This window comes from Coregonus clupeaformis, chromosome 31 (assembly GCF_020615455.1).
Source record: "Coregonus clupeaformis isolate EN_2021a chromosome 31, ASM2061545v1, whole genome shotgun sequence".
Lineage (NCBI taxonomy): Eukaryota > Metazoa > Chordata > Actinopteri > Salmoniformes > Salmonidae > Coregonus > Coregonus clupeaformis.
Genome location: NC_059222.1, coordinates 10,493,750 through 10,507,644, shown reverse-complemented (window position 1 = coordinate 10,507,644; position 13,895 = coordinate 10,493,750). Strand labels below are relative to the sequence as shown.

The following is a 13,895-nucleotide window of genomic DNA, read 5'->3' as shown; positions in this document are numbered from 1 at the left end:
TATCTCATGTTCCATTTGTCATATATTGTGTTCATTTGTTAGAACTGATGATATAAACTGGGAATGTGAGGATCTACTGGTAAACCTGCTAACAAATTGTAGTAAATGGTGAGGTAGGGAAGCTAACCCGGGTCGCTGGAGTGAAAGGCAAACACCCTACGCATCGCGGATCGCTACAATATTTTTGTGCTTTGCACTAGTTGATGTGCGTAATGGCCATGCGTAAAAGGGAGATAGAGACATGTGCGCCTGGCGCCCATAAAATAAAAGGACCCGCCTGCTTGTACTCTGCTGCTGCGCAGAAAAAAATATTTTATCCCTCAGCGTTGTGGTCAATCCTCGAAACCTCATTGTTTAAGATCTATTGAGCGGTGAACTTGCAGGATATGCCGTGAAAGAGCGTCATCCTGAAGATATGGAAATAAAGATTACCGGTGCGACCTCCCAGTGGAGATGATTTTGATTAGTTATGATATTTTACTTCTAACTTCACTATAATCTGAAGTACTTTCGCCTTTTACTGGCATTAACCCCTCTAGTCAACACAGAAAGAGTGCGTACAAATAGGGCATGTTACCAGTCCCTATACCGGTTGGGAGTTGAATCGAGGCGCACTTTTTTTTATTTTTTTTTATCTGAGCAAATCCTTTACATCAATCAGGTGAGATGAAGCTGTCCTATGGTTCTCTGGTGGTCACCGCCGGCATCTTCGGTATCCTCAGTTTCGCGTTCCTGGCTGCGGCGATCGGGAGTGACTACTGGTACATTATTGAGGTGAACAGAACCAACCGGACCGATACAGACGTTTTGGATTCCCATTCTGGACTGTGGATAACTTATGAAGGTATGCATTCATATGCATGTGGATTTAGTAATTTGAAACCAATGCCTTTCTTAGATGGATGACTTTATAGTATCAGGGGCTCCCGAGTGGCGCAGCGGTCTAAGGCACTGCATCTCAGTGCTTGAGGCGTCACTACAGACCACCTGGTTCGATTCCAGGCTGTATCACAACCGGCCGTGATTGGGAGTCCCATAGGGCAGCGCACAATTGGCCCAACGTCGTCCGGGTTTGGCTGGTGTAGGCCGTCACTGTAAATAAGAACTTGTTCTTAACTGACTTGCCTAGTTAAATAAAAAATAAAAATGTATGTCATTTTTCCTGTAGCAAGACACTGTTTTATTGTCACAATGAAAACTGAATAAAATCGGTGGATAATCCATATGGTCCTCTGAATGTGATTATCCATCTTTACAGGTCAGAAGGTGTATTCTTACACATTTAACTCCTCCAACTACTCTGAACCTGAGATGCACATGTTGAGTGAGTTACTTGTCTATTATCACCTTATTAAACAAGACATTATAGAATAAAACATTTACAGCTATTGTTATTTTGGACATTTCGAATAGATTCTCTTATTTATGAAGCATCTGTATCTGTCTCAAATGTTGGAATATTGTCTGTGTGTTTCTCCAGACATGCACAGTGCGATCGTGGTCCTACTGCCTCTTAGCCTGGTCCTGCTGGTGTTCGGAGGCATCTGTGGATTGATCAGTTCCCTGGCCCGGAGCCCCGTTCTCCTCACTGGCACCGCCTCCTATCTCCTCCTCTGCAGTATGTGTGGCCTCCATCATCATCTCTCATCCTTAGGGCCCTAACACCTGGTCTTAGTGCCAGTCTGTCTGTGTTACCATGCCAACTCCTTGTTACTCATTGTCATGTTTGGCATGACAAGAAGTTGACATGATAGCACAAGCAGATCTGGGACAAGGGCAAGGCTACCTAACACCTAAATGCCCAAGTCCAAATTCACACCTATGCAACATACTCCCATCCATAAAGTCTTTAGAGCAATGTTTCCCAACTCCAGTCCCAAGTAACCCAAACAGCACACATGTTTGATGTAGCCCTGGACAAGCACACCTGATTCAACTTGTCAACTAATCATCAAGCCCTCAATGAGTTGAATCAGGTGAGTTTGTCTCGGGCTACAACAGAAATATGTGCTGTTGGGGGTGCTCGAGGGCTGGAGTTGGGAAACACTGCTTTATAGCCAGCCCATACACTTAGAGTTGTGTGTGTATATCAATCTTACAAAGGAGACAAGAGGAGGCATCAATGTAATTTTAGATGATTGAGATGCACCCCTGTAGTTTCACAGTTGAAGTGAGAGGGTGGTGGTGTGGTTAATTGGAGCACAGATACAGAAGGTCTCACACCATCTGGCTCGGCCTCATAGAACAACTGGGAAAGGTCTTGTTATTGTCTGCAATGTTATTTACCTCAATGTCAGTCTCCACACACACTAAACTATCTCCATGTGGCTAGAGCTAGACTGATAATAATGGGTTTGATTTGACCACAGAGGAAAGGAGAAGATTTTAAGATGGCTGTTCTCTCCACTGCTGCCTGTCCATCTCTCTCCTGTGCTTACTGGAAATGTTGGTTTGGTTGCCTCCCGGATAGTAGATGGATTACCAGTATTAGTATATATGTTACTGATCTTTGGGGATGGCCAACACTGCAATATCCCTCTGGTTTCACACACGCACACTCTGTCCTTTACACACTTTCACTGCCTCATTTCATTTTGATGAAAGGGGACTGCTGAGGAGAGCAATGATTTGGTTCTATCCACTGAAATAAATAAAAGTGATTTGAGTAATAGAGTGAGGAGGAAAAAGGAGTGGACAGAATAGAAAAGGGATGGGACTGGAGAGCAAGATATGGATGGGAACGGCTTCAGCCAGCTTTAGAGGAGGAGAAAGAGGTGGAGGTTATTGGCCTTAAGGATGGAGAACAAGAGAGGTGGGGTTATGGGCTTTAAAGAGGAGGGAGATGAAGAGACGAGTGTTTGGGATTTAAACGAGAGATTTGGGTATGGAGAGAGATTGAAAATGTAAAGGTTTGGAGAGAGCGAGAGAAATAGGTTGAGAGAGATGGATGATGATGGACTGACACTGCACACAGATCCACATTACAAGGCCAGATCACTGGGATGGAACAGACCACAGATGGCTTGATGGCACCCCTGCCTAGCCTGTTGATTACCAATCCAGTTATGAGGATGACCTTCTCAACCGTACAGTATACCCTTTATTATCTTTATGGAGAGGCACTTGGAGCTAGAGTTGTAAAGACCTTCTCTATGGAAAGTGCAAGTACACAGTATTGTATGTCCTCTGAGTGAAACATAAATTAATTGGACAGCACACTTGAAAGTGTTTTCCTTTTCATTGTTGGACAGTATTACCAGGATTTAGCACCTTAATCTTTAGGGGCCCGATTCTGACTTAGGAAATTACGCCTTTCTTGCACACGCCATTCTTACGGTTCTCTTGCACGCGCTGAATAAATGTAATTCAACTGCTGAAAACCCTCCCACTTGCTGGCCAACAGATCTTCGCGTTGAGTTTTCATTCAATGACGTATTCAGTACATTTCTCTTAAGTGATCCCTTTAAATATGGTATACCTTTAATTAGAATTTTGTCGACAGACTTGTAGCGGGTGATGTTGGACGGAGTCAGGGGCATGAGAGGAAATCACGGAATAAATTGTTTATTCAAATAAACAGAGGTACGCAGCAATGCGTAATATACACCAGTGCGGTAAACGGCACCCTGGGGAAGACAAGGCACACGGGTGAATATCCCGGCGATACACAATACAAATCTAGCTCCAACGAGCTATATATCCTCTACAATGAACAATCACACACAAAGACAAGGGGGCAGAGTGAACACTTATACAGGTACTGATGAGGGGATATGAACCAGGTGTGTGTAATAAACAAGACAAAACAAATGGAATGATGAGATGAGGAGCGGCAGTGGCTAGAAGGCCGGTGACGACGAACACCGAAGCCTGCCCGAACAAGGAGCGGAGGCAGCCTCAGAGGAAGTCGTGACAGTGCCAGAACCGGCTGATAACCTAAAACACATTGAAATGGCGATAGGTTAGTGAGGAGTGGCGGAAAGAGTTCTGGGCATATTCGGCCCATGGCAAGAACACCGACCTCTCCCCCGGCCAGTCCTGGCAGTAGGACCACAGGAACCTACCCACATCCTGATTAACCCGTTCCACCTGCCCATTAGACTCGGGGTGAAAACCAGTGGTCAGGCTGACCGAGACCCCCAGACGTTCCATGAACGCCTTCCAGATCCTGGATGTGAACTGGGGACCCCGGTCAGACACTATGTCCTCTGGCACCCCGTAGTGCCGGAAGACGTGTGTAAACAGGGCCTCCGCAGTCTGCAGGGCCGTGGGGAGACCGGGCAGAGGAAGGAGGCGGCAGGCTTTAGAAAAGCAGTCCACAACAGCCAGGATGGTGGTGTTACCTTGAGAGAGGGGAAGATCAGTAAGGAAGTCAATACACAAGTGGACCATGGCCGTTGTGGAACTGGTAAGGGCTGTAACTTACCCGCTGGGAGGTGCCTGAGTGCCTTACTCTGGGTGCACACCGAGCAGGAGGAGACATACACCCTCACGTCCTTAGCCAAGGTAGGCCACCAGTACTTCCCGTTCAGGCAGCGCACTGTACGGCCGATACCTGGGTAACCAGAGGAGGGGGACGTGCGTGCCTAATAGATCAGACGTACTGGACAAGAGCCGGCACCTACCGCAGCCCAGTTGGATACTGAGGTGGAGATGGCTTGGTACGTTACGCCTGCTCTATGTCCGCGTCCACCGCCCATAGTACCGGCGCCACAATGCAGGAGGCCGGGAGCATGGGGGTGTTGTCTCTGGGCCTCTCCTCTGTGTCGTACAGCCATGACAGTGCGTCTGCCTTCACGTTCTTAGTACCCGGTATGTAGGACAGTGTAAAATCAAACCGGGTGAAGAACAGGGCCCACCTGGCCTGGGGAGGATTCAGCCTCCTCGCTGCCCTGATGTACTACAGGTTACGGTGATCAGTCCAGACGAGGAAAGGGTGTTTCGCTCCCTCGAGCCAGTGCCTCCACACGGTCAGGGCTCTGACAACAGCCAACAGCTCCCGATCACCAACGTCGTAGTTCTGCTCCGCTGGGCTGAGCTTCTTGGAGAATAAGGCACAGGAGCGGAGCTTGGGTGGCGTGCCCGAGAGTTGAGATAGGACAGCGCCTATCCCTACCTCGGACACATCCACCTGCACTATGAACGGTAGTGATGGGCCAGGACCGGGGCTGAGGTGAACAGAGCCCTCAGGATACTGAAGGCCCTGTCAGCCTCAGCAGACCAGCGGAGCCGGGACGGCCCACCCTTCAACAGAGAGGTGATGGGAGCTGCGACCTTGCCAAAGCCCCGGATAAACCTCTGATAGTAGTTGGCAAAGTCAAGAAAGCGCTGCACCTCCTTTCACTGTGGTTGGAGTCAACCAATCACGCACGGCTGAAAAGCGGTCTCCCTCCATCTCCACACCTGAGGTGGTAATGCGGTATCCGAGGAAAGAGACGGACTGCTGGAAATATAGACACTTCTCTGCCTTGGCATAAAGGTCATGTTCCAACAGTCGGCCCAGCACTTTGCGAACCAGGGACACATGCTCGGCGCGTGTAGCAGAATACAACAGAATGTAATCGATGTAGACCACCACACCGCGACCAAGCAAGTCCCGAAACACCTCGTTCACAAAGGACTGGAAGACTGATGGACCATTCATCAAACCGTACGGCATCACCAGGTAGTCGTAATGCCCCGTGGTTGTGCTGAATGCTGTCTTCCACTCGTCCCCTTCTCGGACACGCACCAGGTTGTACGCGCCCTGGAGATCTAATTTTGTGAAGAAGTGTGCCCCATGCATTGACTCGATCACAGATGGAATGAGGGGTAGAGGATAACTAGAGTTGAAGTCGTAAGTTTACATACACTTAGGTTGGAGTCATTAAAACTCGTTTTTCAACCACTCCACAAATTTCTTGTTAACAAACTATAGTTTTGGCAAGTCGGTTAGGACATCTACTTTGTGCATGACACAAGTAATTTTTCCAACAATTGTTTAAAGACAGATTATTTCACTTATAATTCACTGTATCACAATTCCAGTGGGGCAGAAGTTTACATACACTAAGTTGACTGTGCCTTTAAACAGCTTGGAAAATTCCAGAAAATGATGTAATGGCTTTAGAAGCTTCTGATAGGCTAATTGGCATCATTTGATTCAATTGGAGGTGTACCTGTGGATGTATTTCAAGGCCTACCTTCAAACTCAGTGCCTCTTTGCTTGACATCATGGGAAAATCAAAAGATATCAATCAGCCAAGACCTCAGAAAAAATATTGTAGACCTCCACAAGTCTGGTTCAACGCCTGAAGGTACCACATTCATCTGTACAAACAATAGTACTCATGTATAAACACCATGGGTGTCATGAATGTCTGTGGAATGCGGTAGGCCAGAGTCAAGCGCAGGACACAGAATGAAATGAAAATCTACTTTACTGTATAGTAAAGAAACAAGCAAAACCTCCAACACAGGGAGGAGCAACCCGCTCACAAACGACACTCGTAACAAGTAACAAACACGCACAACACACAGTGGGAGCGAACAGGTTAAATAGGGAAGGACATAATACATAATGGGAAACAGGTGTGCAACACTAGACAACAACCAGATGAACATAAAACATAGATCGGCAGCAGCTAGTACTCCGGTGACGACGAACGCCGAAGCCTGCCCGAGCCAGAAGGAAGGGCAGTCTCGGCAGAATCCGTGACAATGGGACCACGCAGCCGTCATACCTCTCAGGAAGGAGACGTGTTCTGTCTCCTAGAGATGAACGTACTTTGGTGCGAAAAGTGCAAAACAATCCTAGAACAACAGCAAAGGACCTTGTGAAGATACTTTTGTACCTGTTTCCTCCAGTATCTATATCCACAGTAAAACAAGTCCTATATCGACATAACCTGAAAGGCCGTTCAGCAAGGAAGAAGCCACTGCTCCAAAACCACCATAAAAAAGCCAGACTACGGTTTGGAACTGCACATGGGGACAAAGATCGTACTTTTTGGAGAAATGTCCTCTGGTATGATGAAACAAAAATAGAACTGTTTGGCCATAATGACCATCGTTATGTTTGGAGGAAAAAGGGTGGATTGCAAGCCGAAGAACACCATCCCAACCGTGAAGCACGGGGGTGGCAGCATCATGCTGTGGGGGTGCTTTGCTGCAGGAGGGACTGGTGCACTTCACAAAAGAAATGGCATCATGAGGAAGTAAAACTATGTGGATATATTGAATCAACATCTCAAGACATCAGTCAGGAAGTTAAAGCTTGGTCGCAAATGGGTCTTCCAAATGGACAATGACCCCAAGCATACTTCCGAAGTTGTGGCAAAATGGCTTAAGGACAACAAAGTCAAGGTATTGGAGTGGCCATCACAAAGCCCTGACCTCAATCCTATAGAAAATGTGTGGGCAGAACTGAAAAAGCGTGTGTGAGCAAGGAGGCCTACAAACCTGACTCAGTTACACCAGCTCTGTCAGGAGGAATGGGCCAAAATTCACCCAACTTATTGTGGGAAGCTTGTGGAAGGCTACCCGAAACGTTTGACCCAAGTTCAACAATTTAAAGGGAATGCTACCAAATACTAACTGAGTGTATGTAAACTTCTGACCCACTGGGAATGTAATGAAAGAAAGAAAAGCTTAAATAAATCATTCTCTACTATTATTCTGACATTTCACATTTCTTTAAAATAAAGTGGTGATCCTAACTGACCTAAGACAGGGAATTTTTACTAGGATGAAATGTCAGGAATTGTGAAAAACTGAGTTTAAATGTATTTGGCTAAGGTGTATGTAAACTTCCGACTGTATAACGAATAGTCCCCTTGTTCAGTGCAAGGGCGCAGACCTCAATCCTTCATCTTCACAAAAAAACTTGAGGCCGGCGAAGTGGAGGGACGTATGAACCTCTGGCCCAGGGACTCGAAGACGTATGTCTCCATCGCCTCCGTTTCAGCCTGCGACAGGGGATATACATGACTCCTGGGAGGCACAGCGTATACCCAGAGGTTTATCGCGCAATCCCCCGCCCAATGAGGTGGTAATTTAGTCGCCTGCGTTTTGGAAAACGCGTGCACCAAATTGAGGTATTCAGGGGGGAATGCGCACAGTGGAGGTAGTGTCTGGACTTTCCACCGTGGTTGCACCAACGGAAACAGCCAGACACCTACCCTGACACTCTCGCGACCACCCCGTGAGAACCCTCTGCGGCCATGAAAAGGTGGGGTTGTGTAGTGCTAACCAGGGAAGACCCAACACAACAGGGAAATCAGGAGACTCAATAATAAAAAAGTGACTTGGTCTCTTGTGTAACCATCGTGACTGGGGCTGTAACCTCCCTAACGAACCCTGACCCTAATGGTCGACTGTCAAGTGCTTGGATGAGCAGTGGAATGGATAGGGGAACCAATGTAATACCTAGACTATGTGCTAACGACTTTGTCCATAAAGTTCCCAGCTGCGCCTGAATGGACTAGCGCCTTACACTGGGGAACTACCGTGTAGTCAGGGAAGTGGATGTGTAGGGTACAGTGCGCAGCAGAGGGCTCTGAATGAGTGTTGGTGTTCGATACCTGGGTTGACGTGAGAGTGCCCTGCCTGCCGCCTCCAGACCCAAAAGAACGCAGACGACAGCGTGCAGTAGAATGTCCTCTTGTGACACCAGATCGCCGCACCACCCAGCTCCATCATCTCGTGATCCGGGTTGGGGTTGGAGTTGGGGGGGGGGGGGGTGAAATGGGCAGGCCCCTCTCAGGACGTCCTCTAGAAGCCAGCAGGTTGTCCAACCGGATGGTCATGTCCACTAGTTGATTGAAGGACGACGTGGTGTCCCGGCAAGCTAGCTCCCTTCGGATGTCCTCTCGCAGGTGGCACCGGAAGTGGTCGATGAGGGCCGCTCATTCCACCCGGATCCAGCCGCTAGAGTCCTGAACTCCAGGGCAAAGTCCTGCGCGGTCCTCGTCCCTTGCCTCAAATGGACCAGCCACTCGCTCACCTCTCTCCCTTCGGGAGGGTGATCGAAGACGGCCCGGAAGAGGCGAGCAAACTCCCCGTAGTTGTCCAACGCAGCTCACTCCAGACTGCTTTGGCCCACTCCAGGGCTTTGCCCGAGAGGCAGGAGACGAGGGCGGACACCTTTTCCCGCTCCGAGGGAGCCGGGCTGATGGTGGAGAAATAGAGTTCCATCTGCAGGATGAAACCCTGGCAGCGTGCCGCTGCCCCGTCGTACTCCCTCGGTCGGGAAAGGTGAATCCCTCTGGTTGTGGGTGGCTGGATCCGGTCGCTCAGCTGGTCTCGAAGGTCGGGTCCTCTCCTCTCCAGGCGTTGGACGACCTGGAGAACCCGATCCATCGCCTCGCCCAAGCTGTTCCCGGACCCGCTCCACGACTCCAGACATATTCCCGGTTCCTGCTGACTCCATGTTGTTCAGGTGTGTGATTCTGTAACGGGTGATGTTGGACGGAGTCAGGCACAGGAGAGGAAATCACGAAATAAATGGTTTATTCAAATAAACAGAGGTACGCAGCAATGCGTAATATACACCAGTGCGGTAAACGGCACCCTGGGGAAGACGAGGCACACGGGTGTCACGACTTCCGCTGAGGCTGCCCCCCCTCCTGGTTCGGGCAGGCTTCGGCGTTCGTCGTCACCGGAGTACTAGTACTCATCTATGCTTCTTCGTCTCCATTTCAGCACCAACTGGTAGATAAAAAAATAATCTGATCTTGTAGATTTAATAAGGTATATTCTAGGGTTAGGAAAGTATGTATGAATCTAAATATCTAAGTTCAATCCATTAAATATTGGAAGGTGGAAAAAAGTGTACAATAGGGGTTGAACAATAGTCCTGTGAATCTACCCTAATTCTCACTAATCATGAAACTGTATGACAACGGTCCAGTCGTCGTGAACCGTGCGCAAGGCTCCAGGTTTAACCTGCTATGTGTGGTCATTCCCATAATGATTCAAATTGGCTACATGTCCCAAATTATTGCACAACGTTAGCCTAATATGATCCACAAATGCTAGCGACCCTCAGGGACAATTTACACGAACGTGACAGAGGAAAGAAAGGGAAACGGAATGGAATGATGCAAAATATAAGCTATAAATGGAAGAAAACGAACACTAAAGTAACAGTTATAAATGTATGTGGGTATTACTGACGGTGGCTCCCGATCGTGGCTAATATTTAACATTATAAACTGGGTGGTTCGAGCCCTGAATGCTGATTGGCTGACAGCCGTTGAATATCAGACCATATACCACGTGTAAGACAAAACATTTATTTTTACTGCTCTAATTACGTTGGTAACCAGTTTATAATAGCAATAAGGCACCTCGGGGGTTTGTGGTATATATACCACGGCTAAGGGCTGTGTCCAGGCACTCCATATTGCTTCATGCTTATGAATAGTTCTTAGCCGTGGTATATTGGCCATATACCACTCCTCCTCGGGCCTTATTGCTTAATTATACAAATTTTAAATAAAACTGAGAAAAGCCCAGGCATAGGCTATAATTAAAACATTCTAATGCGCATACATCAACTACAGAAGCCTTTAGCTAGGGTGTCCAAATTTAATTCACGCAAATTGAGGGCACACAATTAATATTCGTAATAAAGGCACAGTTATTGGTAGCCTATTTCACTGTGACATGTCATGTTGATTTTCAGTTTGATTCCATATGGCTGGTTTCACATTCGTCTCCAAGGATCATAATGAAAAATCATTACAAAACAATTGCTATGTGTATTTACAATCCCCTTCTCGAAAAGGATTACTCATTTTCCAGTTCTTATCAATGGCTCTTATCCATTTATAAATTACAGTGCATGGAGAACGCTATTATTTATATCGGGGAAAAGAAAGTACATGGAACCGGCAGGTTCGCTCCACCTTATTCATGGTTTCCTCGCGCTTAAAGGTGGAATTATGAGGGAATTAAGCCAAGGTCAGAATACGGTTTATCTGTAGACACACCTCAACCACACCTTCATTTCTTAGATCTCCACCCGAACAAATAGCGTTTGAATTGCATGCTATTCGCATGCTTAAATTCAAGCTCAGAATACGCATAGCGAGAAAAGTGCATAAAATGGGAATTACGTTTGTTTTACGTGCGCTTAACTCCGGTCCGAAAAGCCTAGAAGAAGGAATTTGAGGGTAGAGCATTGTTTACTGTTTTTACTTAATCAAGAGTGACCAATGCAGCAGCTCCAGCCAAGCTAACTCTCAGCTCCTGACCGATGGGCGTCCCCATAAAATTTGAATGAGTGGAACGAACATTCTAGATTCTACTAATTCTAATTCTACTGGTGCCCTTTCTCTCCCCGTGACCCTGCCAGTTAGGCCTAGAATAACCCTGATAAAGAAAGCCTTGTGATGCAGGAGAACTGAGTTAACAAACAAGACTCTTCATGCCTCCATCCCGAATTAACAGCACATGGCGATGTGTGAAATGGAATCAAGGCTGGAATTATACTGAACAAAAATAGAAAAGCAACATGTAACAATTTCAACTGAGTTACAGTTCATATAAGGAAATCAGTCAATTGAAATAAATAAATTAGGCCCTAATCTATGGATTTCACATGACTGGGAATACAGATATGCATCTGTTGGTCACAGATACCTTTAAAAAAAGAAATAGGGGCGTGGATCAGAAAACTGGTCAGTATCTGGTGTGACCACCATTTGCCTCATGCAGTACAACACATCTCCTTTGTATAGAGGTGATCAGGCTGTTGATTGTGGGGGGATTACAGGTATTTTGTGAGCATCTTTGTATTAGTCGCCAGACAGTCCAGTGTAGATGGAGCCTGAGGGAAAAGTGAGGGTCTCTGATGGTCCATTTGAGGATTGTAGGTCAACTCAATAATAACTGACTCTCTCACACACACACACCTTCCACTCCTTCCTCCCTCTCAGCTCATGACACCCTTGGGTGACATAGGGATACATTAAAATTACGCCCACTTAGCCCCCCTGCCAGCAATATGTGGTGATTTGGGCTGCCGGGTGCAGGGAGCCGGATACAAAGACGTTATAGTTTATTGACTTTGCCTATTCCTCTGTGCCGGAACTAAAGACAGGAGGTTCCTCCATGGCAACATAACAGAACTCTGAGGGCTCTTAAACTCTGATGTCATCAGATGGTGCCTGCATCAGTCTACTTCTTGTTTCTCCCGTTCTCTCATTGTGATATGTGGGTTTTATAGTCTTTTTCAAACCCACCTTGTGGCTAGTCTTCCTAGAGTCCATTAAAGATAAAACGAAATACAACATTCAAGTGTTCCTCCCTTTCGCTGGCTGTCCTTTTGATCCTATGCTTTTATGTGTAAGAAGCTGATTAAGTGACTGTGGTGTCTTTGTCCTCCATTGTCACCGCCTTTTAAGATGGTCCTGCTCTCCAAGCCAAGTGTATGGCGTAAGCACTTGTACATACTTTGTGCTTACGTGAACCAGAATGTTTCATCTCCCTCTCCAACTCCATGTGTGCGCATTTGGTATATTAGCAATGCCTTACTGTTATTGTGTGTCTCCCCAGGTTTGCTGACACGCTTCAAAGTGAGCCCCAACTACATCAATTACTCCCGTGTGTGTGTGTGTGTGTGTGTGTGTGTGTGTGTTCCTCAGGTGTCCTGACCCTCTCCGGTGTGAGCCTGTACATCAGCTACTCCCAGCAGGCGCTGGCTGAGACTGAGAGGCTGGTGGGGGCTGAGCGTCTGGCCCAGGTGGTCAGCACCTCCTTCGGCTGGTCCCTCAGCTTGGCCTGGCTCTCCTTCTGCCTGGAGGTCCTCACTGGCCTGCTGCTGCTGCTAGCTGCCTGCCCAGCCACCCTGCAGGATGGACCACAAGGCCACGGCTGGCCTCTCCATGTTGTAACCTAACCCAAGAGCCAGAAGTGTCACAAGAACTGGCTAACCAACTGGCCCAGAACTGTACCTTCAATTTTCTAAATATTTTTCATGTGCTCGTATCTGGCACCACAAATGAAGTTCCCTCTGGAAAAATTGTTCTTTAAGTATTTTTTTCATCCAAAATGCCTTTTGTGGCAAAACAGCTGACATTTAGTGCCATCTTGTGGTGTGATAAGTCACTACATTTCAATTGACAAAGGCCCTCAAATACCAAATTGCTTATTGTGGTCCTATAGGATGAGAAATTAAGCCTACTAGACCTATGGGCCTCAACTACAAGTCACTCTGAATGGCTGTTAGCTGTCACGTGGTTGCATTTTAGAACATTGGCAAGTGAAGGGCTATAGGAAAGAAGTATGTATCATGAGTGGATGTCCTCAAAGCAAAAGCCATAGTAGGAGGGTGCATCTCAATAGTCTGAAGAAGATGCTCCCTCTCCTTCATCTGCACTGATCTGAATACATTGAAAGTAGTTGAGAGCAATGAAGTGGACATGTCAGTGGACGTCACGTCAGTGTCCACCTGAAGATTTGTTTTTTCAGTTGTTACTGTGGAAACTACACAGTGGCGATTTTAGCATGTAAATCTTGGTGTGGCAAACTCAACATTTGTTTTTTAGATGCATGCCAGCAAAGCCACTACACAACACAACACTAAACAATACATTAATTGCCCTATAACGGTGACAACAAACTGTTGGGGCCTACATAAAGCTGTCCCAACAGCAGAGCTTTCTTTTCAGCACCATGGAGTGAATCCACTACACCTGGCTATCAGTGGAGCCTTGTCTGGCAGCAAAACAGTACATTCAGCCTCATTTACTGCCTTTAAACAAATGTGGTTTCTACTGACAACTGAGATGAACAAACTATGGGGCATAAGGGAACGATGAGCGGATAAGAGGCAATCCGTAATTTCGATTAAGATATTAATGAGCGAGCTAAGACGGACGTAGTCAATATAACAATTTGTTCAGCACTTT

The 13,895-nt window shown here is 46.9% G+C and overlaps 1 protein-coding gene across 1 annotated transcript; it reads left to right on the top strand.

The window, feature by feature from the left end:
* The first annotated feature begins 421 nt into the window (after positions 1-421).
* On the top strand, positions 422-13,547 carry tmem235b (transmembrane protein 235b). Its single transcript, XM_041858883.2, has 4 exons — positions 422-844; positions 1,259-1,324; positions 1,481-1,618; positions 12,630-13,547. Exons 1-4 carry the CDS (start codon positions 667-669, stop codon positions 12,881-12,883), a joined length of 636 nt encoding a protein of 211 aa, XP_041714817.1. The 5' UTR covers positions 422-666; the 3' UTR covers positions 12,884-13,547.
* Positions 13,548-13,895: the final 348 nt, after the last annotated feature.